The sequence below is a fragment of the Pseudophryne corroboree genome, chromosome 5 (genome assembly GCF_028390025.1).
Source record: "Pseudophryne corroboree isolate aPseCor3 chromosome 5, aPseCor3.hap2, whole genome shotgun sequence".
NCBI lineage: Eukaryota > Metazoa > Chordata > Amphibia > Anura > Myobatrachidae > Pseudophryne > Pseudophryne corroboree.
The window spans coordinates 377,701,256-377,726,001 of NC_086448.1; the positions used below are offsets into that span (position 1 = coordinate 377,701,256).

The 24,746-nt window shown below is 43.8% G+C and overlaps 1 protein-coding gene across 2 annotated transcripts in view; it reads left to right on the forward strand.

Moving 5' to 3' along the window:
• Positions 1 to 24,746, forward strand: part of PKD1L1 (polycystin 1 like 1, transient receptor potential channel interacting) — a 608,224-nt gene that overhangs the window by 93,173 nt on the left and 490,305 nt on the right. For both annotated transcript variants that reach the window (XM_063922691.1, XM_063922693.1), the window contains exons 9-13: positions 9,244 to 9,450; positions 10,521 to 10,702; positions 17,888 to 18,109; positions 19,633 to 19,793; positions 22,549 to 22,875. In XM_063922691.1, the coding sequence (XP_063778761.1) occupies positions 9,244 to 9,450; positions 10,521 to 10,702; positions 17,888 to 18,109; positions 19,633 to 19,793; positions 22,549 to 22,875 (1,099 nt within the window). The remainder of the gene's footprint in view (positions 1 to 9,243; positions 9,451 to 10,520; positions 10,703 to 17,887; positions 18,110 to 19,632; positions 19,794 to 22,548; positions 22,876 to 24,746) is intronic.

A 24,746-nucleotide genomic window follows, 5' to 3' on the forward strand; every position in this document is an offset into this window, starting at 1 on the left:
TGACTTAATGCATGTCGACCCAATGTATGTCGACCTAACGCATGTCGACGTAATGAACTACACCCACAGGAAAGAGCAGCTGGTTACTTTATCAGAGCGGAAGGAAGATATACAGGGATTTTCTAAAACTGGTAAACTAAACAAGGATAAGTTAGTAACATAATTAAGATAAACAGAATGTTGTGTAGGTGATAGTAAATGGAATATGTAACTGTTAAACTGCAGCAATGCTGACACAACACCTCCGAGACAGCGCTGCAGCAACGCCTCCTACCACAATTCCACAGCAGTACACTGGTCTGCAGACAATGCCACAGTGCACATTCCCAAGGTGGCTCAGGTAAGGGACAAGCTCTGCAGGCCTACACATCATGCACATAATACACTCAACAGTAAACCATGGCCAGGTAAAGGAAGTTCTATTATAATACTTAATTCCTACTGTAGTACTAACCAAACCTAAGCAACAAAAGGTTTTCTTATAGTGAAGGTGTCTTGACTCTTTAGCTTCTGAGCATTCTCCATTACCATATTTTGTTAATGCTACAATAAGCAATTTAGATATGGGATCATATATTTCCTAGTGTAGAGTATAAGTAGCATATTTACTAAAGAGCAAGATTTTATAAGTGGAGAAGTTGCCCATAGCAACCAATCAGATTCTACTTATCATTTGTCTTGCAACTTCTAGAACTTCTAGCTAGAATCTGATTGGTTGCTATAAGCAACATCTCCACATCTAAAAACCCACCCTTTAGTAAATATACCCCTAAGAATGTAAAATGTTTGCTAAAAATTTAGGACAAGTTCCATGAATAAGCCTCTTTTTCACAGTTAATACTTTGTTGCTGTTTCCATTGGAAGGAGTACAAACAGTGTTCACATGGTAATTAAACCATGCTTGGAAATAATCACTGAGCATAAATTGTTCAGGATTACAAAGTCATATCTATATCTTAAACCATTTAACACCGGAGTTGTTGACTTTTATGGTTTTACAGTACCTTATTTACACTTTCTAAATCTGCCCTACCACATAAGCAAAATGATATGTAAGCCCTGGGAAACCAATTTACCCCCAACATAACTAAAAATATTAACATTTTCTATACTGAAATAATCACACATTAAGTCAGTGCTAATTCAGTCAAAATTTGTAGCAGTAATAAATAAAGAACCCGCAGTCAATCTTCTGCTTCCAGGATAAAGGTGCTGATCCTCATAAGTAGTAAACCCATAATTTCAGCGACAGGGTCTGCCACACGACTGTGGCTGAAATGACTGGTTGGTTTGGGCCCCCACCAAAAACGAAGCAATCAATCTCTCCTTGCACAAACTGGCTCTACAGAGGCAGGATGTCCACCTCCTCCTTATCGTCCGATTCCTCACCCTTTTCACTGTGTACATCCTCTTCCTCACAGAGTATTAATTCGTCCCCACTGGAATCCACCATCACAGGTCCCTGTGTACTTTCTGGAGGCATTTGCTGGTAAATGTCTCCATGGAGGAATTGATTATTCATTTTGATGAACATCATCTTCTCCACATTTTCTGGAAGTAACCTCCTACACCGATCGCTGACAAGGTTACCGGCTGCAGTAGACACTCTTTCGGAGTACACACTGGAGGGGGGGCAACTTAGGTAAAATAAAGTCAGTTTGTGCAAGGGCCTCCAAATTGCCTCTTTTTCCTGCCAGTATACGTACGGACTGTCTGACGTGCCTACTTGGATGCGGTCACTCATATAATCCTCCACCATTCTTTCAATGGTGACAGAATCATGTGCAATGACAGTAGATGACATGTCAGTAATCGTTGGCAGGTCCTTCAGTCCAGACCAGATGTCAGTTTTAGCTCCTGACTGCCCTGCATCACCGCCAGCGGGTGGTTTTGGAAATTTTATCCTTTTCCTGGCAGCTCCAGTGGTGGTAGAAATAAAGGAGGAGCTGTTGGCAGGTCACGTTCCGCTTGACTTGACAAGTGTCTCACCAGCAGGTCTTTGAACATCTGCAGACTTGTGTCTGCCAGAAAGAGAGATACAACGTAGGCTTTAAACCTAGGATCGAGCACGGTGGCCAAAATGTAGTGCTCTGATTTCAACAGATTGACCACCCATGAGTCCTGGTTAAGCGAATGAAGGGCTCCATCCACAAGTCCCACATGCCTAGTGGAATCGCTCCGTTTTAGCTTCTCCATCAATTTCTCCAGCTGCTTCTGCAAAAGCCTGATTAGGGGAATGACCTGACTTAGGCTGGCAGTGTCTGAACTGACTTCACGTTTGGCAAGTTCAAAGGGTTGGAGAACCTTGCACAACGTTGAAATCATTCTCCACTGCATTTGAGTCATATCATAGACAGATGTATAGGCTTGAATGGCCTTTTGCCTCTCCTCCATCCTCTGAAGCATATAGAGGGTTGAAATCCACCTCGTTACCACCTCTTGCTTCAGCTGATGGCAGGGCATGTTCAGGAGTGTTTGCTGGTGCTCCAGTCTTCGGCACGCGGTGGCTGAATGCCGAAAGTGGGCCGCAATTCTTCGGGCCACTGACAGCATCTCCTGCACGCCCCTGTTGTTTTGTAAAAAATTCTGCACCACCAAATTCATTGTATGTGCAAAACATGGGACGTGCTGGAATTTGCACACATTTAATGCACGCACAATATTGGTGGCATTGTCCGATGTCACAAATCCCCAGGAGAGTCCATTTGGGGTAAGCCAATCTGCGATGATGTTCCTCAGTTTCCGTAAGAGGTTGTCAGCTGTGTGCTTCTTATGGAAAGCAGTGATACAAAGCGTAGACTGCCTAGGAACGAGTTGGCATTTGCGAGATGCTGCTACTGGTGCCGCTGCTGCTGTTGTTGCAGCGGGAGGCAATAAATCTACCCAGTGGGCTGTCACAGTCATATAGTCCTTAGTCTTCCCTGCTCCACTTGTCCACATGTCCATGGTTAAGTGGACATTGGGTACAACTGCATTTTTTAGGACACTGGTGACTCTTTTTATGACGTCTGTGTACATTCTCGGTATCGCCTGCCTAGAGAAGTGGAACCTAGATGGTATTTTGTACCGGGGACACACTACCTCAAGCAATTCTCTAAGTCCCTGTGAACTAACGGCGGATACCGGACGCACGTCTAACACCAACATAGTTGTCAAGGCCTGAGTTATCCGCTTTGCAACAGGATGACTGCTGTGATATTTCATCTTCCTCGCAAAGGACTGTTGGACAGTCAATTGCTTACTGGAAGTAGTATAAGTGGTCTTCCGACTTCCCCAACAACAGCAGTGCCAGCAGCAGTAGGCGTTACACTCAAGGATCCATTGGAGGAATCCCAGTTAGGAGAGGAATCGTCAGACTTTCCAGTGACATGGCCTGCAGGACTATTGGCGTTCCTGTCTAAGGAGGAAATTGACATTGAGGGAGTTGGTGGTGTGGTTTGCAGGAGCTTGGGTACAAGAGGAAGAAGGGATTTAGTTGTCAGTGGACTGCTTCCGCTGTCACCCAAAGTTTTTGAACTTGTCAATGACTTCTGATGAATACGCTCCAGGTGACGTATAAGGGAGGATGTTCCTAGGTGGTTAACGTCCTTACCCCTACTTATTACAGCTTGACAAAGGCAACACATGACTTGACACCAGTTGTCTGCATTTCTGTTGAAATAATTCCACACCGAAGAGGTGATTTTTTTTGTATTTTGAACAGGCATGTCAATTGCCTTATTCATCCCACGGACAACAGGTGTCTCCCCGGGTGCCTGACTTAAACAAACCACCTCACCATCAGAATCCTCCTTGTCAATTTCCTCCCCAGCGCCAGCAACACCCATATCCTCATCCTGGTGTACTTCAACAGTGACATCTTCAATTTGACTATCAGGAACTGGACTGTGGGTGCTCCTTCCAGCACTTGCAGGGGGCGTGCAAATGGAGGAAGGAGCCACCTCTTCCCGTCCAGTGTTGGGGAAGGTCAGGCATCACAACCGACACAATTGGACTCTCCTTGGGGATTTGTGATTTAGAAGAACGCACAGTTCTTTGCTGTGCTTTTGCCAACTTAACTCTTTTCATTTTTCTAGCGGGAGGATGAGTGCTTCCATCCTCATGTGAAGCTGAACCAATAGCCATGAACATAGGCCAGTGACTCAGCCATTCCTTGCCACTCCGTGTCGTAAATGGCATATTGGCAAGTTTACGCTTCTCCTCAGACGCTTTTAATTTAGATTTTTGGGTCATTTTACTGAACTTTTGTTTTTTTGGATTTAACATGCTCTCTAATGAGACATTTGGCATCGGCCTTAGCAGACGATGTTGATGGCATTTCATCGTCTCTGCCATGACTAGTGGCAGCAGCTTCAGCACTAGGTGGAAGTGGATCTGATCTTTCCCTATTTTATCCTCCAATTTTTTGTTCTCCATTTTTTAATTTGTGGAATTGTATGCCAGTTATATATATGGAATTAGACGGCAGTAATGTCTGGAATTACAAACCACTAGATAGATACCAGATACCACTGTGACTGGAATGATGATGACCTATGCACAGTGGCCCTCATTCCGAGTTGTTCGCTCGCTAGCAGATTTTAGCAGCATTGCACACGCTAGGCCACCGCCCTCTGGGAGTGTATCTTAGCTTAGCAGAATTGCGAACGAAAGATTAGCAGAATTGCGAATAGACATTTCTTAGCAGTTTCTGAGTAGCGCGAGACTTACTCCTACATTGCGATCAGGTTAGCCCGTTTTGTTCCTGGTTTGACGTCACAAACATGCCCTGCGTTCAGCCATCCACTCCCCCATTTCTCCAGCCACTCCCGCGTTTTATCCTGGCACGCCTGCGTTTTTCTGCACACTCCCAGAAAATGGCCAGTTTTCGCCCAGAAACACCCACTTCCTGTCAGTCACACTCCGATCACTTCAACAATGAATATTCTTCGTTTGGACGTGAGTAAATCTACTAAGTTTTGTGCTAAAATACTCAGTGCATGCACACTGCGTACCATGCGCATGCGCATTTTTGCCTAAATCGCTCCGTTGCGAAAATCGGCAATGAGCGAACAACTCGGAATGACCCCCAGTGACAGGACACTACCATAGCTTCCTACAGCAGCAAGATGCAGCACAAGACACTGGACTTTTAGTAATGTATTGTAGTATACTGGTCACCACAATGCAGCACAAGACATTGAGCAGTGATACTGAGCACTGATGAGGATACTAGAACTGACACTGGGCAGCGAGATGCAGCACTGGACTATTGTACTGTAGTGTACTGGTCACCACAATGCAGCACAAGACAATGAGTAGTGATACTGAGCACTGATGAGGATACTAGAATTGACACTGGGCAGCGAGAACAGCACTGGACTATTGTACTGTAGTATACTGGTCACCACAATGCAGCATAAGACAATGAGTAGTGTTACTGAGCACTGATGAGGATACTAGAACTGACACTGGGCAGCGAGAACAGCACTGGACTATTGTACTGTAGTATACTGGTCACCACAATACAGCAGCAAGACAATGAGTAGTGATTCTGAGCACTGATGAGGATACTAGAACTGACACTGGGCAGCAAGAACAGCACTGGACTATTGTACTGTAGTATACTGGTCACCACAATGCAGCAGCAAGACAATGAGTAGTGATACTGAGCACTGATGATACTAGAACTGACACTGGGCAGCGAGAAAATCACTGGACTATTGTACTGTAGTATACTGGTCACCACAATGCAACAGCAAGACAATGAGTAGTGATACTGAGCACTGATGAGGATACTAGAACTGACACTGGGCAGCGAGAACAGCACTGGACTATTGTACTGTAGTATACTGGTCACCACAATGCATCAGCAAGACAGTGAGTAGTGATACTGAGCACTGATGAGGATACTAGAACTGACACTGGGCAGCGAGAACAGCACTGGACTATTGTACTGTAGTATACTGGTCACCACAATGCAACAGCAAGACAATGAGTAGTGATACTGAGCACTGATGAGGATACTAGAACTGACACTGGGCAGCGAGAACAGCACTGGACTATTGCACTGTAGTATACTGGTCACCACAATGCAGCACAAAACAGTGAGTAGTGATACTGAGCACTGATGAGGATACTAGAACTGACACTGGGCAGCGAGAACAGCACTGGACTATTGTACTGTAATATACTGGTCACCACAATGCAGCAGCAAGACAATGAGTAGTGATACTGAGCACTGATGAGGATACTAGAACTGACACTGGGCAGCGAGAACAGCACTGGACCATTGTACTGTAATATACTGGTCACCACAATGCAGCAGCAAGATAATGAGTAGTGATACTGAGCACTGATGAGGATACTAGAACTGACACTGGGCATCGAGAACAGCACTGGACTATTGTACTGTAATATACTGGTCACCACAATGCAGCAGCAAGACAATGAGTAGTGATACTGAGCACTGATGAGGATACTAGAACTGACACTGGACAGCGAGAACAGCACTGGACCATTGTACTGTAGTATACTGGTCACCACAATGCAGCACAAGACAATGAGTAGTGATACTGAGCACTGATGAGGATACTAGAACTGACTCTGGGCAGCGAGATGCAGCACTGGACTATTGTACTGTAGTATACTGGTCACCACAATGCAGCACAAGACAATGAGTAGTGATACTGAGCACTGATGAGGATACTAGAACTGACTCTGGGCAGCGAGAACAGCACTGGACTATTGTACTGTAGTATACTGGTCACCACAATGCAGCACAAGACAATGGCCCTCATTCCGAGTTGTTCACTTGCTAGCAGATTTTAGCAGCATTACACACGCTAGGCCGCCGCCCTCTGAGAGTGTATCTTAGCTTAGCAGAATGGCGAACGAAAGATTAGCATAATTGCGAATATAAATTTCTTAGCAGTTTCTGAGTAGCTCGAGACTTACTCCTACATTGCGATCAGCTCAGCCCGCTTCGTTCCTGGTTTGACGTCACAAACACGCCCTGCGTTCGGCCAGCCACTTCCCCGTTTCTCCAGACAGTCCCACGTTTTATTCTGGCACGCCTGCGTTTTTCCGCACACTCCCAGAAAACGGTCAGTTTCCACCCAGAAACACCCACTTCCTGTCAATCACACTCCGATCACTTCAACGATGAAAATTCTTCGTTCGGACGTGAGTAAATCTACTAAGTTTTGCGCTAAAATACTTAGCGCATGCGCACTGCGTACCATGCTCATGCGCATTTTTGCCTAAATCGCTCCGTTGCGAAAATAGTCAACGAGCGAACAACTCGGAATTACCCCCAATGAGTAGTGATACTGAGCACTGATGAGGATACTAGAACTGACACTGGGCAGCGAGAACAGCACTGTACTATTGTACTGTAGTATACTGGTCACCACAATGCAGCACAAGACAATGAGTAGTGATACTGAGCACGGATGAGGATACTAGAACTGACTCTGGGCAGCGAGAACAGCACTGGACTATTGTACTGTAGTATACTGGTCACCACAATGCAGCACAAGACAATGAGTAGTGATACTGAGCACTGATGAGGATACTAGAACTGACACTGGGCAACGAGATGCAGCACTGGACTATTGTACTGTAGTATACTGGTCACCACAATGCAGCACAAGACAATGAGCACTGATCCTGAGCACTGATGAGGATACTAGAATTGACACAGGGCAACGAGATGCAGCACTGGACTATTGTACTGTAGTATACTGGTCACCACAATGCAGCACAAGACAATGAGCACTGATCCTGAGCACTGATGAGGATACTAGAATTGACACTGGGCAACGAGATGCAGCACTGGACTATTGTACTGTAGTATACTGGTCACCACAATGCAGCACAAGACAATAAGCACTGATCCTGAGCACTGATGAGGATACTAGAACTGACACTGAGCAGCGAGATGCAGCACTGGACTATTATACTGTAGTATACTGGTCACCACAATGCAGCACAGATACTGAGCACTGATATTGAGCTGAAATTGAGTTTTCCACTCAGAGAACGTAGCCACGTCCTCTCGCTCTCTCGACAATGCACGAGTGAAAATGGTGGCGACGCGCGGCTCTTTATATGGAATCCGAATCTCGCGAGAATCCGACAGCGGGATGATGACGTTTTGCCTTGGCGGGAAGAACCGAGGCTGCCTCAGACCCGTGTAAACTACGAACCCCCCCAAACCACGTGGAGTTTGGGGAGGTTCGGTTCTCGGAGAACCGAACCCGCTCATCTCTAAAAATAAGGAAGCATTCAATGGATATGGGTAAATGTAATCAATATAGTTAATAAAAGCAATCAAAATGCATCAATAAAATAAGACACAGGTGTGCATATGTACTCAACCAACAATAAAACAGTGAATTATTTGAGGAAAACAATAAATTAATCCTTATATAATCAATAAATAAAAAAAATAAAAAATTGTATAAAATATCCCTGGTTGTTTCACAAATTAAACTTGAATCCCGATGATGGTCTGTTATCAAGACATAATAACAAATAATAAATGAGCTCATCTTAAATATGTACTTCAGTGTTATATGTCAATAGTGAAAAAAATCAGTGGATTATTCCTGAAGACTAAAGAGACCCTTTTGACTGCTAGTACGTGAATAAGAAAATCATATGACACTCACTTCTGATACAACTTTAAACGGGTCATTCAGGTGCGCTTGCACATGAGACCATCGGCATAAAGTATTAATTTTCTGCACATATGCAAATGGGTCCTGCAGCATAGGATGCAAGCCGGCATCAGACTGTCATTGATTGACAGTCTGATGCCGTTTCAGGGACAGGGAGGGGGTGGCAATGGGCTCCGTTTAGAAAAAGGACGTGTGTCACCGCCGTTTAGGGTGTGGGAAAAGGCCAGGGATCATTGTCACAGGACAGAGATTTTCCCGTCACTGCGATGGGCAGCTTGCTCGTCACCATGTTTGCCGAAAGCCACCTGATGGTGGGTTCTTTGACCTGATGCTGTGTCCTAGGACACAGTTCGGATCACTAGTGCAGCAGGAATGCTTTCAACGAAGCAGCAATGATAGCAAATCCGACTGCACCTGAATGACCCCCTAAAAGCTGAGAATATATATGTATTGAGCTATAAGCTCTCTCACCACTACCACTTGTCAGTACTGTAACTTGCCAGTGTTATTGTAAATTGTAATAATAATGTAAATGTACATGCATGTATATTTTATCTTTTGCATATTTTACTGCTTGTAGATTCGCAGATATGAAGACTTACATCTTGGTGTGACATTTGAAGCTGCAATACTATGCAATATCTCTCTAGGACTTCAATACCAGTGGTCTGTTGTGAAGTCAGATGGCAGTGTTACTCCCTTACCAGCTCATGTCAACAATAGAAAACAAACAATTACATTACCAGCATTTTCTCTAGGATATGGGAATTATACAGCTCTAGCTCGGGTATGTAAGCAATGCCTGCACGGTTACTTGTTTTCTGTATTTCTACACAACAGGACTTGGGGTCTGATTCAGAGATGTACACTTATGTAGTCACAGCTGGAAATTCCTATGCTGCGACTATGCGATAATATGCAAATGCCACAGCCGCCTGGATTTGTATTGAGAAGCCCACCGGTGGCTTATACCCCTTTTCCACCTACGAGCACGGGTCGCAGCCGGGTGCCTGACACGGGAGCTGCCCCCTGCTGCGACCCGTGCTCGGTCCCTTTCCCATCAGCAGTCACAACCCGGCATATGCCGGGTTGGTGACGCTTCTAGTGACGCGGCAGGGGCGGCGCAGGGAGATCACATGATCTCCCAGCGCCGCCCTTCCATACAGTGTAAACGCGACACGGCTCCCGTTTACACTACAACCCTACCCGGATCATTCCAGTGTCCTACCCAGGTAGATAGCCGGGTAGGATTCACGGGTCACTTGATCCGGGTTGACCCTTTTCCACTTGCAAAAAACACGGGTAAATGGCTAAATGCGCGCCCCCGTGCATTTACCCGTGTTTTTTGAGCTAGTGGAAAAGGGGTATTAGTGAGTCCCAGCGACTGTATACAAAGAAGCAGTGTCACTCTCTCAGATCAGCCGATTATCAGCTTACGGTTATGGTTGCGCAGCGTGGATGCAGGAAGCGAGGCACAGCAGCCTCTCCACTCTTACTGAATATGGGATCGCAGACACAGGCTGAGACATGCCCTGAAAATATTTACACTATTTTGACTATATTGACATTTTGACTATATTGACATTACATTCACTTTACGAATATATCCTCTTTGTGACCACCATCAAAGACCCTCGCGGCATAATCGCAGTGTGACTCAAATGCATGGGCAGTCAACTAATAAAAAACTGGGTTAGCATAAAACCCTGAATAAGGCACTTGATGCAGATTTCTGGTTAACTATAATTATAAAGCACTAACATATACAACAGGTTTACAAATACACAGCATAAGTGTAAACTTTTTTTTGTCATCACGACAACTTACAAACAATTATATTTCTGTTCTGTCTCTTAGGTACAAATTGTTGGAAATGTGGTGTATAGTAATTATACTGTAGCAGTTGAAGTTCTCCCCAGCGATCCAGTGAGTGTCATTGTAGATGGCCATCATTTATTTATAGACAAAGACACAGTGACATTCTTCAGGCTGAACGGGACAGCGTCTTTTGACCCAGATTATCCTGGAGCACAGTTAAGGTAGTTCATCCATTTAATCAAATAAAGCTTTCACTTTACAGTTACAGCACGTTATGCATCTCCACCTGTTTCCATGACTTGACGTTGTCACGATACACCTCGATAACTTGACAGTGAATTTTAGCTGCTGATTTGCCCTTTGTCGCAGAAATCTGATCACACTACGCACCTCAATGTTTGACCATGTTTCTGCCAGCCCCGCCATCTTACAACTGATGTTGGGACAGTGTGACTGATATCTAATGGCCATAAGGGAAGCAGTGGTCTACCTGCTCTGGTGAGAAATTAGAATGAAATAGTGAATATTACACATGTGAGATGTCTTGTTACCTTACTTATTGAACCACCAACGTAAAATATATAGTATATGTAGAACCCATTACTAGAACTGTTCTTCGAAAACAGGCAATAAAACCTAGAGATTAGAATAAGACCATACCTCTTGTCGTGATGTTACAAAGAAGGGGGTTTGGGTTTGGGTAAAGAAAGGTTAAAAAGGTATGACATAACCTTAGAAATTGTCAGGTTTTGGTTTTAAATTGACTACTGATGATTTGTCCACCCTTTAGACGGGCAAGTGGCAGATTACATGAAAAGCATGTAAGTGTAGTGTTCAGGGTCGTAAATTCATCCCAGTCGCCCGGAGGCAAATTGGAGTTTGGTGCCCCTCCCCCCCCCAAAAAAGCAAAAGCAAATGGTGTATGTGAATGTGTGTGTGTGTATATATATATATATATATAAAACACACACACACACACACACACACACTTATACAGAATTATATTGTTAAGTCTGATTAACTTTCAGGAAAAGAAAAGCAATACTTTAAATGTACAACTGTTCAGGCAGCTGCGACCACTAAGCGTGTGTGTGTGTAACCCCTAACAAATGTGTACACCTTGCATGCACACGTCGTCATGCTGTAAGCATAAAGTAGCTACACGTGTGGCGGAATACACTTTATAACCCCTAACAGGAAAGGAATGTGACACCAATTGTATATATAATCTTGAGTTCCAACCCACCAACAACTATTTACTCAAAAGGGGGTACAACAAGAAATACAATCACATAAGAGAATAGGCTACAATCAATGGATACATACGTTTGATCGCCTGCGCCACCCGGTCCCGATCCTCAGTCAATCTGGAAAGATGACCATCAGAGAATGGGTCTGACCGGCCAGGAGGCTTGGCTTTTATACATTAGTCCAAATCATGAAACAATAGAAACTGTAATCTCTTCACCCATAGGTCAAAGGGCTGGTCATTTACAGTACATGAGGGGTCATAGGTCGGTTTGAATAGGTGGGCGATGCCTGGTCCATGTGCACTTGCAGATGTCCTCCACTGGGTTCCTTCTGAATATCAAGAGTACAGTACATACAGTGTGATAATAATATATTCCTGCACATATCTATGCGCAGGAGCGTGCTACTTTCTGCAAACTGCCATTGGAATATTGCCCTTAAAATACTGTACAGCTGGATACCAAACACCTTTGTGGCTTTTCCATGCGAATGCATATGCTACTGTAATTACTCATACTGCGCTAATACGCAGGACCTCGTGAGCCAATATACGCAACGTGCGAGCATGCGCACGCACGGCAGAACAAGCACACGCACAGAGGCCACTTGTGTGGAGTTTGTATGTGATGCGTGTGACCATAATATTTTCGACTTCGACAGTCCACCATTTGGCAGTCAACAATAACTGCCACATATTACTAATAAAACTGAAAATATTACATGTACATTATATACAAAGTTCAAATATCTGGGGGAGATCTGTAGGTGGGAAATGTATAGCCTAGTGGGATAGGAAAAAGCATGTATGTATGAATTAATGTCTGAGGGGCATGTATCATCGTGCCGTATATGTGCTAAGTAAGCTTCGAGGTATTGCGAAGTATACATTAAATCCTTCTCATCCCTTATTAAGGGTCTATACATGGGCAAACAAACACTACCGAGCTCTTTTTGGGCAAGGGCTTTTAACCCTCACCATTTCAGCTTCTTATACCAACAAATGGGGGGCACATTTATCTGATGATACATGGAGGGGAAAAGTATGTGTGTGCTTCTATATGTAGATAACATTTATTGACTATGTGTGCCATTAACTGAAGGTTGCAGAGATGAGGGTAAGACACATAAAAATTAATAATATATTCACATAAATTTTGGGTATGGTTGACGTCTTTTCCGGTTGGATGTTTCTGGGTAGAGGGGGAAACAGAGAAAAATGGTGAAAGAAACAGGCCATGAAATTCATTTGCAATCCTTATCATAACACTGTTTCTACAGATGGGTCATAAATTAAATCTGCTGCTGTAACAATGCCCTCGCTCCTTAGACTCATCAAATTTGTGCTGTGTTTGTGCCGCATCAAAATTCGAACACACCTGAATATCAGACCAATAATTATGACGACACCCAGGATACAACGGATAAATTTTCCTACACTCGCAATTACATTTTGCGGCCACTATCCTAATCCAGAAAACCATTCAAGTGGGTTCAACCATGAGGCCCAGCCGGTTAGTTCATTACCCACAGCCATCAAGGTTAGGTTGTGTTTCCTTCTGAACTCCCACTTTAACTGCAAGATCTCGTCCATCTTTTGATCGATGATCTCCGTGGTGTCATCAGTGGTATTAGTAATATACGTACAGCACTTCACACCATATTGAGTTGCCAGAGTAACACAGTACCCACCTGTCACAGCCGTAACATAATTAACGACCATCCTGTGCTGGACCAGCTCCTTCTTGTAAGCTTGTAGCTCCCTACCCGTATACCTGAAGGTGTCTTCATACATCTCAGTGATGATATCTATCAAGTTCACTAGCGCATGGATATACCTATAATTTATAGTTCCTCTGGCAGTACGGGTGATATCTAATGCGAGAAGGAACTAAATCCCGGTGGATTCATGGATCAAATCAGAGGCTGCATGATCTGCCCTATCTATGAGGTGTCTCTTGATGATGTGTTCATAATGGGTATGAGTATAAGGAGTCTGAGCATTGCGGTGAATGTCTTTCATTTTGTCGTGTGCTATGGTCATGACCTCTGGTAGTACTCTCCAAATATAACACAACCCTTCAGAGCTCGGAATAAGCCACTTGTACGCTTTCCTCCCACATATGAAATAGGCATCATCTGGAAAAACATAAGGGACAAAATGCAACAAAACCATATCACATATCTTCCTGATAAAGAAACTGGTCCCTAGTTCTCTCATTTGATCAGTACAAGTATGGGGCTGGATGATGTGGGCACAATACCCCTACGACACTTTTCCAGCCCATATAGTTTTAATCCCACGTGTATACCTATACCGAAAGTACTTCCCACTGGTGGCTATCTTGCGTACAAGTTCGGAGTCGATAGGTATGTTATCAGCTCTGTGTGAAAAGGTAATTGTCTGGTTATTCCATGTCACTTCCCAATTTCCTGGTTTTCGGAAATTGGACACATTAAAACACAACAGTGACCTATCTACGTGGTACTGGTGGAGCTTCAAGCTAGGGGGCCTAGATATATTTAATTTCTTGTCCACTGGTCTCCCACCCCGTAATTCGAGTACCTCATCTATCGTTAAAGGGTATGGCACTAATCCCGACTTACTCTGTCCTTGAGGTACCTGTGAGCACACCCAGCATTCTGTTTAGTTTAAGACCGTACCCACTAATGAGTGGTAATCACTCAAAGGATGTCAGCCAATGTCGACATTACTGTTTTACTGACATCTCTGGATGCACCCATCTTCGACTATTTTTTTCAATGTTTACATATACAATATTCATCAGACAATAACCCTTCACATTGCCTCCGAGCTCCATGACTACAAGATCTCTTACTGATACCAGCCTTTAGTAGAGTGATATGCTGCTCCTGTGGTCCTATGAATCCGTACTCTCCATCAGAACCCATTCCAGATCCTTGCTCAACGTCTCTGGGGCCCTCACAAAAACAGATTGTCCTGATCAAAAACAGAGTCACCAGAAAAAGCCGAAACACAGTCTCTTGATGTAAATCCATTTCGTTAAGGAGCAGAAAAATAAGAAGGGAAACAAAAAGAAAAAACGCAGTGGGGAGGTGAAAAAAGAAAAATGGTAGACAACCGTCCTTGATTTTGTTGTTCTCTGCGCTCAGGTGCCGTTCAACAGTCCTGCCTTTCAGCTTTCCCAGGACAAATTCTCTAGTTATACGAGGTTCTCTTCACCTTTCTCTTTGTCACGAGTTTTCTCCGGGTCAGCGACCTTCTTGCAGTGGGACGAGTGGACCCAAGTCTCTCTCTCTGCGACCTTTAGTGCTGTCGTGCTGGTCAACAAAACTTGATACGGTCCTTCCCACCTGTCTATGAGGCAACCTGAGCGTAAAATTTTTTAATCATCACGTAATCCCCAGGTCAATGTCATGACAATTACTGCTTGGTTTCTCAGTTGCTGGCTCATCCTAACCAAATATTGCACAGTTATTTCGTTATTGCACTTCAAATCATCCTGGGGGTCTATAATTACATGGGGTTGTCGTCCAAAAAGAACTTCGAAGGGTGATAGGTTAAGCGGTGACCTGGGAGTGGTTCTGATGCTGTACAACACTAGTAGCAGTGCTTCTGGCCACAACAATCCAGTTTCAACCATCACTTTGCTCAGCTTGTTCTTAATAGTGCTGTTCATTTGTATGTGATGCGTGTGACCATAATATTTTCGACTTCGACAATATAGATTGCGCTCTCAGCTGGTCTACAGGGGCTGGAGCCCGGTGGGCAGGTGTCTCCATTGTCTCTGGGAGTTACGCCCATGGTAGTGTTTCTATGTTTTCTTTTTCTTTTCTTTTAAAAAACTTGTTTTGTTTTTATATGTCTGTATTAAATTTTTTTTTAGCACCATTTCAATTCACTATGTGCTATAACTTTGTGTAATATTAAATCCTGTCGTATAAAGCTTGGCTTTTACAGTGCTGCATTTCCTTCCTAATGTAATGCCTGAGGGTTGGGATTGGCTTGGGCAGGGGTGAGACGCTGAAGCAGGAACTGGAAGGCTTAATCCACCTTTACTTCATGGATTAAGGAAAGAGAAGAGGCAATGGAGCTGTAGGTAGTGTGAGAGATGACAGTTGTTGGAGTTCTATTGGTAGCTAGCTCGAATGCGGAGATAGTAAGATAACTTGAAAAATGACAGTTAGGAGCTGATTGGTACTTTATCTCCGTCCACTTTATCTCCATCCAAGGCTTAGTAAATAGACCCCAAAGTACCTAGGAGCTCAGCACAGAGCTGTAACCCAAACACACTGAGAGCCAAACGCTGTGGAGAACTGTTTCCGTGTTCCGACTGGGAGCACCGAACAGGCACGCAGACAGACCTCATAGCTGTTGGCAGAGTGTTGCGGTGTCGGATAGGGATGTTAATCCACACAACGGCACTTAACCAGGACGATTGGTTGATTCATATAACAGAGATAACAGCTTGTAGTATATAGAAGATGTTCTGCAGCAGCAAGAACTCACAGTATACATGTGAAGCAGTACAGCAGTGACACAGCTTTTTAGTACACACAGAATGCGGCTGCATACACGCAGGGTGCGGCTGCAGGGTAAACAAGGTCACACACTCAGGAGAGCAGAAACTGGATGTCAGTGCAGTTGTCTCTCCTAGGAAGAACTCTCTCAGACTGTGAGGAAACTAAGCACCTCCTCCTGCACTGAGCTGACACTAGGAGGGAAAACACCAGAGCAGAGAAGCTGCCTTTAGTGCTGGGAAAGGAGACAGACAGCAGGTGATCCACTGTCTAAGAATAGCCAGCCAGGAGTGATGGGCAGCGTGAGCTTGAGCTAGATCTTAGTCGTGGCACGATTTTACGTTTAATAGTGAGTCTAAGATACAGTTTTAGAGGAATTTTTTTGTCATTTGTAAGCAAACAACATGGTTCTGATTAACCCTTTCATACCCACAAGTCATGGATGCTCAGGTGGGTCTTGTTGTGACACCCATCATATAAAAATAAAATAACATATTATAATGTTATACAATTAAATAAACTAGCTTAAGTTTGGCGGGCAGAACATTTTACCCCCTTTCACCCACTTAGGAGTCAAATTTTGAAAGCTCTTTGCTTAGTGGGTGGCTGCAAATAACTGTCACAGTTTCCAGACCACCCAGCAGGTCACATGTTCCAGGTCACCCAGCAGGTGCACAGGGACAGTTCACCAACTGTCAAATTTTCCAGAGCACAGATGCATTGTAAATAGCAGGCGGCTGTTTTGTCACATAACTCCAAAATGAAGCAAGGAATTACAATGCCATTAATTTTCTGAAACTATATGGGCAAAGATCTTTAACCACTTGCCTGGCATGGTCGTATCAGATGCGGCCATACCAGCAAGTGTCTTATTTGACCTGGTTGCACAGGATGCGACCAGTCAGATAGAGAGTGTATGCAGCAAGAGGGAACAGAAACTTCCCTCCGCTACTGCTGTCAAGGGACCAGAAGGTCCCTCTGCCTCCCTGCACTCTCCCCTCAGTGTTGCCATGCTGACGATCATTGCTGATCGGTCAGCACGGCAGGACCCCCCAACCCAGTGGCTGCAGACAATAGCAGCCGCTGGGAAAGTGTAAAACAACCCCCCAAGTCACTCCCAGCCCCGCTCCTGTGTACCTGGCGGCTGTCTTGGGTGTAAAAAGTAACGTTGCAATGGCCACGATGTTACCGATGTTCCGATGTTACCCATCTTCACAGCCGATGTTCCGATGTTTGAGAGGATTTTTTTTTTTTTTTAAGACAAAAAATGTAAAAAATAAAATATATTTTTTTCTTTTTTTTATATATAAAATCATTTTGGATAAGTCTAAATTCATGTTCATCTAATTCACTCATAAAAAAAAAGTCAATTTCTGAGCGTTTTATGGGGCAAAAAATCGTCAGTTAAGTGGTTAATTTGGTTTATGATTTGGTATATGACAATGGCAGCATGAACATTTGTAACTCATAAAAGTCATCCTCCTGCTATTAATCTATGGATGCAACATGTTTCTATTGGAAAATATAAAATTATTGTGCCTGTAATAAGTATGAACACTCACTCACAGACCAAGCATTTAAATGTCATTGCTAAACATGTTTACATTTATTTTATTATTAATCTGTATTAATCAGGTTTTTAATTCTGTTTCAAGGTTCCATTGGAATTGTGTTCCAGTGACTGCACATGAAAATGTATGCTTCAACTCACAAGTGCTTAACCCTCTTCAGAGCAGTAATGATATTATCTTATTTCCAACTGCTTCGCTCAATGACAATTATGATCAGTTTTATTTTACTTTAAGTGTGTCCAATGGAGATCGCAAATCGTCAAATGCTGAAACATTGTTGTCCATCAGTCCCAACACAAACTTTAGGTATGTAATTGTACGGTACCCCATATAATAGATTGTGGTGTCTTAATATGGCAATGTATTCTTGCTAGTCAGAATAGAATTGGTTCTACTGTTGTAGCTAAAAAAAAAAACCAACACATACTGTATGTTTATGTCAATAGTTTATGTCTTTCTATAAGAAAAAGGTAATATTATTTGTTGTTGTTTTTTCCTGTAATGGTGTATGCAGGCAAAGTAATAGTTCATTTCTTGTGTTTTGTTTTATTTGGTGATAGAGTGCAAGTGTCTGTGGTTTACCTGCAGGTGGTTTTATGCTTGTGTGGTGGTGATAGAAATATCATATTTTATTTCGTATATGTTATGCTGAATATTTTGTAAGAGTTTCTTGGTAGTGTGTATACTGTAAGTGTGGTATTATTGTCGTTCTGCGCACACACATGCCTAGATGCATGCCCAGTGGCCATTTCAGATTCACAAAAGACAGCAACAAAACCTCACTGCATGCCCTTTTCTATGCTGGGAAATCTTTTTCGTTTGATCTGTCCCTTCATGGTTTTTTATGTAAATATAGCATGATCCGCAGAGTACAGCAAAAACGCTGATCATAAACAACTGAGTTATGCAATCTTTACTAAACAGATCCAATATATACCAAAATACTAGAGACCTGACCTATCCACTCAGAGTGGGAGTTATATGCCAGCCACATAACAGATTCTTTACTCCCTTCACTGGCGAATCGTTTTCAAGATTGGCTTATTGACTTTCAAAGCCCTACATGACTAGGGCACAAGGTACCTGAAGCAAGTTTTGATCCCTTACTGTCCCACTCGATCACTGCAATCTGCAGATTACCAATCTAGAGTCTCCCTGAATTTATCTGGGTGTCAAGCTTTCAGCTTTGTGGCTCCGAATCTATGCTTTTTTCTTACCCGCACAAAAGCCTTCAAAAATAGTCTCAAGACTTTCCTTTTAACTCAAGCTTTTCCCTAATATCAGCCGTTAAGCTTGTTTTCTATTTTGAGATGTAGTGGCAAATGTGCTACAGTATATAAATAACATTATTATTATCATCATCATCATCATCATCATCATCATCAATGATCTGTAACAAAAATCTGCGTACTCGTATCTTAAAATCACATGGTTGGGTCTACGGGATGTATTTATGTGAACGGTGGTCAGGAGACCACCGGTCACAATACCGGCACCTAAATCCCGAACCCCCACTTTCCTGACAGTTGGCATGCCAACCAACAGGGACTATTCCCATCCACAGAGTGGGAATAGAACCTGTGGCGAGCTCAGCTTGCCACCAAGCCCGCAATGGGCTTCGTTGCGCTCCCCCCATCCCCCCCCTACTGTTCATCTAAATGTTGGGATCCCGCCTTTGGCATTGTGAGACACGACGGTCACACGTAGCCAACCCGTATAGTGCATTAATATATGTTTATTTTAGCAACTCTTTATCTTGTGCTTTTTCATTTTTATTTTTATTCATAATCTGAGTTTAATATTTATATCCTTATATAATTCATTTTTAGGCTGATTGAAATTAATTGCATTGGTTGTAAAGGGTCTTCTGTTAACTGGAACAAACCATTCTCTGTACATGCGGTTTGTGCAGACTGCAATAACACTGGTGCTTTGTTATATCTTTGGACACTCTACTGGATAAATGCAACTGAGTCCATCACTCCAGAAGGTAGGAGAGAGCACATGACATGAACGCTATGCCACCAGCTGCTGATTGGACAGCACTACCAGTAGTCAAGTAAAAGATTATAGTGGTGCAAGCTTGGGTTCTCACCCATACATTCCATAGAAATTCAGGTGTTCCGTTGTCCGGCACTCACATTTTACTCTGTATTTGTTAATACTGAAAACAGGAATATTTCCAGGGACAAATCCTTAAAGCCCAGGATTGCCCCAGGAAATTATGGAAGGTTGACAACTACTACTACTTTGAGTTTAAAGAAGAGGCCACAAAGAATAAGGTGTAAAAGCATTGTCCAATTAATGTATTGTGTCCCCATGTTAGAAATGAATAAGCCTCATAATCTGCATTTGTACTTCAACAGCTATTATTTATTAACAGTTTCTTATATAGTGCAGCAAATTCCGTTGCACTTTACAATTGGAAATAACAATGATATAACAAAACTGGGTAATAACAAACAGTCATAGAGGTAGGAAGGCCCCTGCTCACAAGCTTACAATCTATAGGACAGCTATGCCTTCCCAGTAATTTTGTGCTCTTTCTAAGTTGGGGTTGATTTACTAAGGGGGTATCCAATTAGCCGACGAGAGTCGCCGCTTATCATGGATTTGTTGCACCTGCCTCAGGCAGGCAAAACCAAATCCCTGGAAACAGCAAAACTGAGCTATTTCTACCTTAAACGCACAGGTTTCACTGAACCTGCGTGTTTTTAGGAGAGAATGTATTTTTTTTTTATTTACAGGTGACCAACTTGGATAGCCTGTATAAAAATACGTGTGAAACATTAGGAGAAATCGTGAAAAACATCCGTATTTCACGCCTAATGTTTCTTCACCTCTCGTTAGATACCCCCTAACACTTTTAAGCTCGGCATACACTATACAATTATTTGGCAGGTTGGAATGAAAATCTGGTAATGAATGAGAGCAAATGACAATCAACCATTTGCTCCCAAATACTGGAATATGGGCAAAACCTGTCGTTTAGACAAATTTATTAAATCACAACTGTAACCAATTTGTTTGAAAGATGTTTTTTAAGCCTAATTTAGGTTGGATCGCAATACGCGATCCAACCGCTAAAACTGCTAAGAGGATGCAGGCCCAGTGCTTAAAGTGGTCCTAGAGAGGTGGTGGAACTCACCCCCCTACCCAAGAAGAAAATACAATAAAGGTATTGTGCGCGCCGCAAAAGGGGAGTGGTCTTAAACATAAAGGGGCGTGGTCACACAATAGTAATAATGCCCACAGTAGTAGCACCCCGCAATACACAATGCCCACAGCAGTAGCGCCCCTTATACAATGCTCACAGTAGTAGTGCTCCTTATGCAATGCCCACTGTACTGGTAGTGCTCACAGTGGTAGTGCCCCTTATATAGAGCCCATAGTAGTGGTGCAACCCTTTGCAATGCCCGCAATAGTAGTGCCCCTAATGTCCCCAGGAGTGATGCCCCTTATGAAGTTCCCCCTTTACAATGCCCTCATTAGTAGTGCCCCCAGTAGTAATGCCCTTAACGGTAATGCCCCTGTGTAGTATTGCCTCCAGTAGTAATGTTGCCTGTAGTAATGCCCCCAGTCATTTAGCCCCATATAGTTTAGCCCCAGCAGTTATGGTAATGCCCCTGCAGTTATGACCCTGGTAGTTTAGCACCCATGTAGTTTGCCTGTTAGTAATGCCCCCAGTAGTTTGCCCACTTGTAGTTTAGCACCCAGTAGTAATGCCCGAGTCGTAATGCCCCCTGTAGTTTGCCCCCTTGTAGTTCAGCCCCTTGTAGTTTAACCCCTCTAGTTATGCCCCCAGTAGTTAAGCCCCCCTGTAGTTTGCCCCCAAGTAGTAATACCCCTGTAGTTATACCCCCAGATGTATTACCCTCCTGTAGTTTGCCCCCAGTAGTAATGCCCCCAAGTAGTAATGCACCCAGTAGTTTAACCCCTGTAGTTATGCCCCCAGTAGTTTAGCCACCCTGTAGTAATGCCTCCAAGTAGGAATGCCATCCTGTAGTTTGCCCCCAGTAGTAATGCCCTCCTGTAGTTTGTCCCCAGTAGTAATGCCCTCCTGTAGTTTGCCCCAGTAGTCAGCCCCCATTAGTAATGCCCCCATTAGTTAGTCCCCATGTAGTTTGCCCCCTTGTAGTTTAGCCCCCAGTAGTAATACCCCCAAATAGTAATGCCCCACTTTAGTTTGCCCCAAGTAGTAATGCACCTATAGTTATGCTCCCAGTAATGCCCCTGTAGTTATGCCCCCCAGTAGTAATGCCCTTCTGTAATTTGCCCCCAGTAGTTAGCCTTTGTTAGTAATGCCCCCTTGTAGTTTGCCCACAGTAGTAATGCCCCCCAATAGAAACGCCGCTACACATAGGAAAAAAAAATCACCATACTTACCGTGCCCCGCTCCCGCATCCGACCGCTGCAGTCCTCTGGGCATCCGCTCCTCTGCACTAAGGGAGAGACCCCATAGTGCACAGTGACAGATCCGGAAGCCAGAGCTCAGTACTGAGCTCCTGATTCCGGCTGATGCTGTGGAGAGAGCCGGGCACCTGCTGGTAACACAATCTCAGCGGGCACCCAGCATCTTCCAGCGGCGGCGGCACACAGCAGGTTAGGTGAGCCGGTGGAGGCGGAACTGCGTACCGTCTCCAAGTGGAACTAATGGAATGCAGGGGGGGTGTGTGCCAAAAGTTAAGAACAATTGTAATCAGTAACTTAGAAAGAAATGTTAGTTAATGGAATGCATTTTACAGTTCCCTTTTGCAGGTTAAAAGAAAGTATGGGAGTTCCAAGCTCCCTTGGTGCTGAGGATTCATACAATGGAACATTTATAGAAGTACACAAAACTTACCCTACACCAACTGCTACAGAAAAAGAATATCCAAAACAATATTTAATAGAATCGGACGTCTTACCAGAATTAAATCATGGTAATACTGAAAACACTGAGTCAATATCCAATTCCTATATGATGGATTTACCTCTGGACCTGCTAGAAGAAGGCTCAATGGGTGGTAGAGAACTTCCCAATCGTGGAGCAACAAAGAATAGATCTGGAAATTCAGATCTTGGTTCTCCAGGTATTTCATTCCACTCTTATATGAAGATATTATTTGTGGGCAGGGTTATGTTTAAGCTTTGGGCTAGGCTGTGATTAGGGTTAGGCATACTCTCCTCACCAACGCAAATCCGCAATGTCAACATTATGTCAATGCTGAGGTTATGAATATCGACGTTTGACACGTCAACATTTTGTACCACACCCAATATGAATGCTCAGTTGTCAATATGTATAATGTCAATATGTATAACTGAGTACTTATATACTGTAGATCAGATGCCTCTCTGTGCATCCCCAAAATTAATTTACATGCTTATGTTGATTTATGCTCTCTCTCTGCTGATTAAAGTAAAACTGTAACCTCAGTGAAGCCATGGACACAACATAAGTTGCTATCTGTAAAAGTGCTACAATAACATTCAAAAACATTATTAGGAGCTTATTAGATCTGAAGAAATTGGCTAAACAACATTTCTATCTATCTGTCTGTCTGTCTGTCTGTCTATCTATCTATCGTGAAAAATGTGATAAATAGTTGAAAGCCGGGTTACAGTGAGCTTGTGCTGGTAGTGTCTTTCTGTATAGAAGCCAGGGAGTGGTCTACAGCTGTTTGCTCTGGGAAGGCACCAAGTTAATGGACTGCTAGAAATTAACTGCGTATACTGTGCTATGTGTGTGAATGTTATATATATATATATATATATTATGTTAGCAGGGCTCCCCAAATCCCTCTAGGGCCATAGCCCCTAGATTTTGCTGCCTGGCTTCCAGATTGTTCAGGGAGGGAGGAAGCAGATCCTCATCAGCCCCAGCAGCACAAGAGGAGATTCGTGGGCATGCCTGTATTGCGGCGGCCATTTCATGCACGGGAGTGTAGGTGCTGAGTGTCCATCCTAGCCTGCACTGCCTGCTTTGCCTGTCCGTACCAGCCTGCAGTGACTCCTCCTGTCCATCCCAGCTGAGCTGTTTGCCGTCTCCAAACTCTGGCTGCATAGAGCTCTCCAGTAAGAGGGTCTACGCATGGTCGGGGATTACGGCTTCGTAGGGGGGAGTGATGTGGCCACGGGAGTTAGTGGGAATTGTTTGCCCAGGAGTTGGGGGAAGGGGGGCTGTGGAGGGGTGGTTTGCCCGGGGTACCCCCTTAGTTGTGTGGCCATGGGGGTTGGTTGCACACTTTTTTTATATCAATCTTAAACTGTGCTCCTTACAGTCTGTTCCAAATGGTCCAGGTCAGGTAAAACATATATGATTTAAGGGCTCTTTTTTTTCTTAATAAACACAGTCATTATTCGCCCATTCACCCAGTTAAGCACTTTACAATCACAATCAAAAGTGGCTTGTGCACAAATGTTCAATGGTCCTAATTCAGACCTGATCACGACAGCAAACTTTTTCTCTAATGGGCAAAACCATGTGCAGTGCAGGTGGGGCAGATGTAATGTAACAGCCCACTGCGGTATTGGGACAATGGGACGCATGATAAACTTAATATAAATAAGTTAGGCTGATGCAGAATTCATTAATATACACAATGTTACTCCTCATGGAGGAGAGTCAGGAGGACTGAATGTTCCCCTCATGGAGGGGAGATGAAATAGCCCATTGTACACGGACTATTGCTGTACTATTGCGGGACATTGCTGGACTATTGTATAAAATTTGTGAGCAGGGGGGTTAGTGCTCCAGGACAGGGCCCCTACAAGGGTTAACAGACTGCTCACAGAAAAAGGAAGAAGGGAGCCCATGAGACTGATTGCGCACTGAAGAGAGAGCTCAGTTCGGGCAGGGACAGTGCAGCGCGGGATACCTGAGAGTGTCCGGTTGTCATGTGGAAGTCAGAATCTGCTACCTCCAGTTCCCCCATGTGTACCAGCAGAGCGGGCTTGAGCT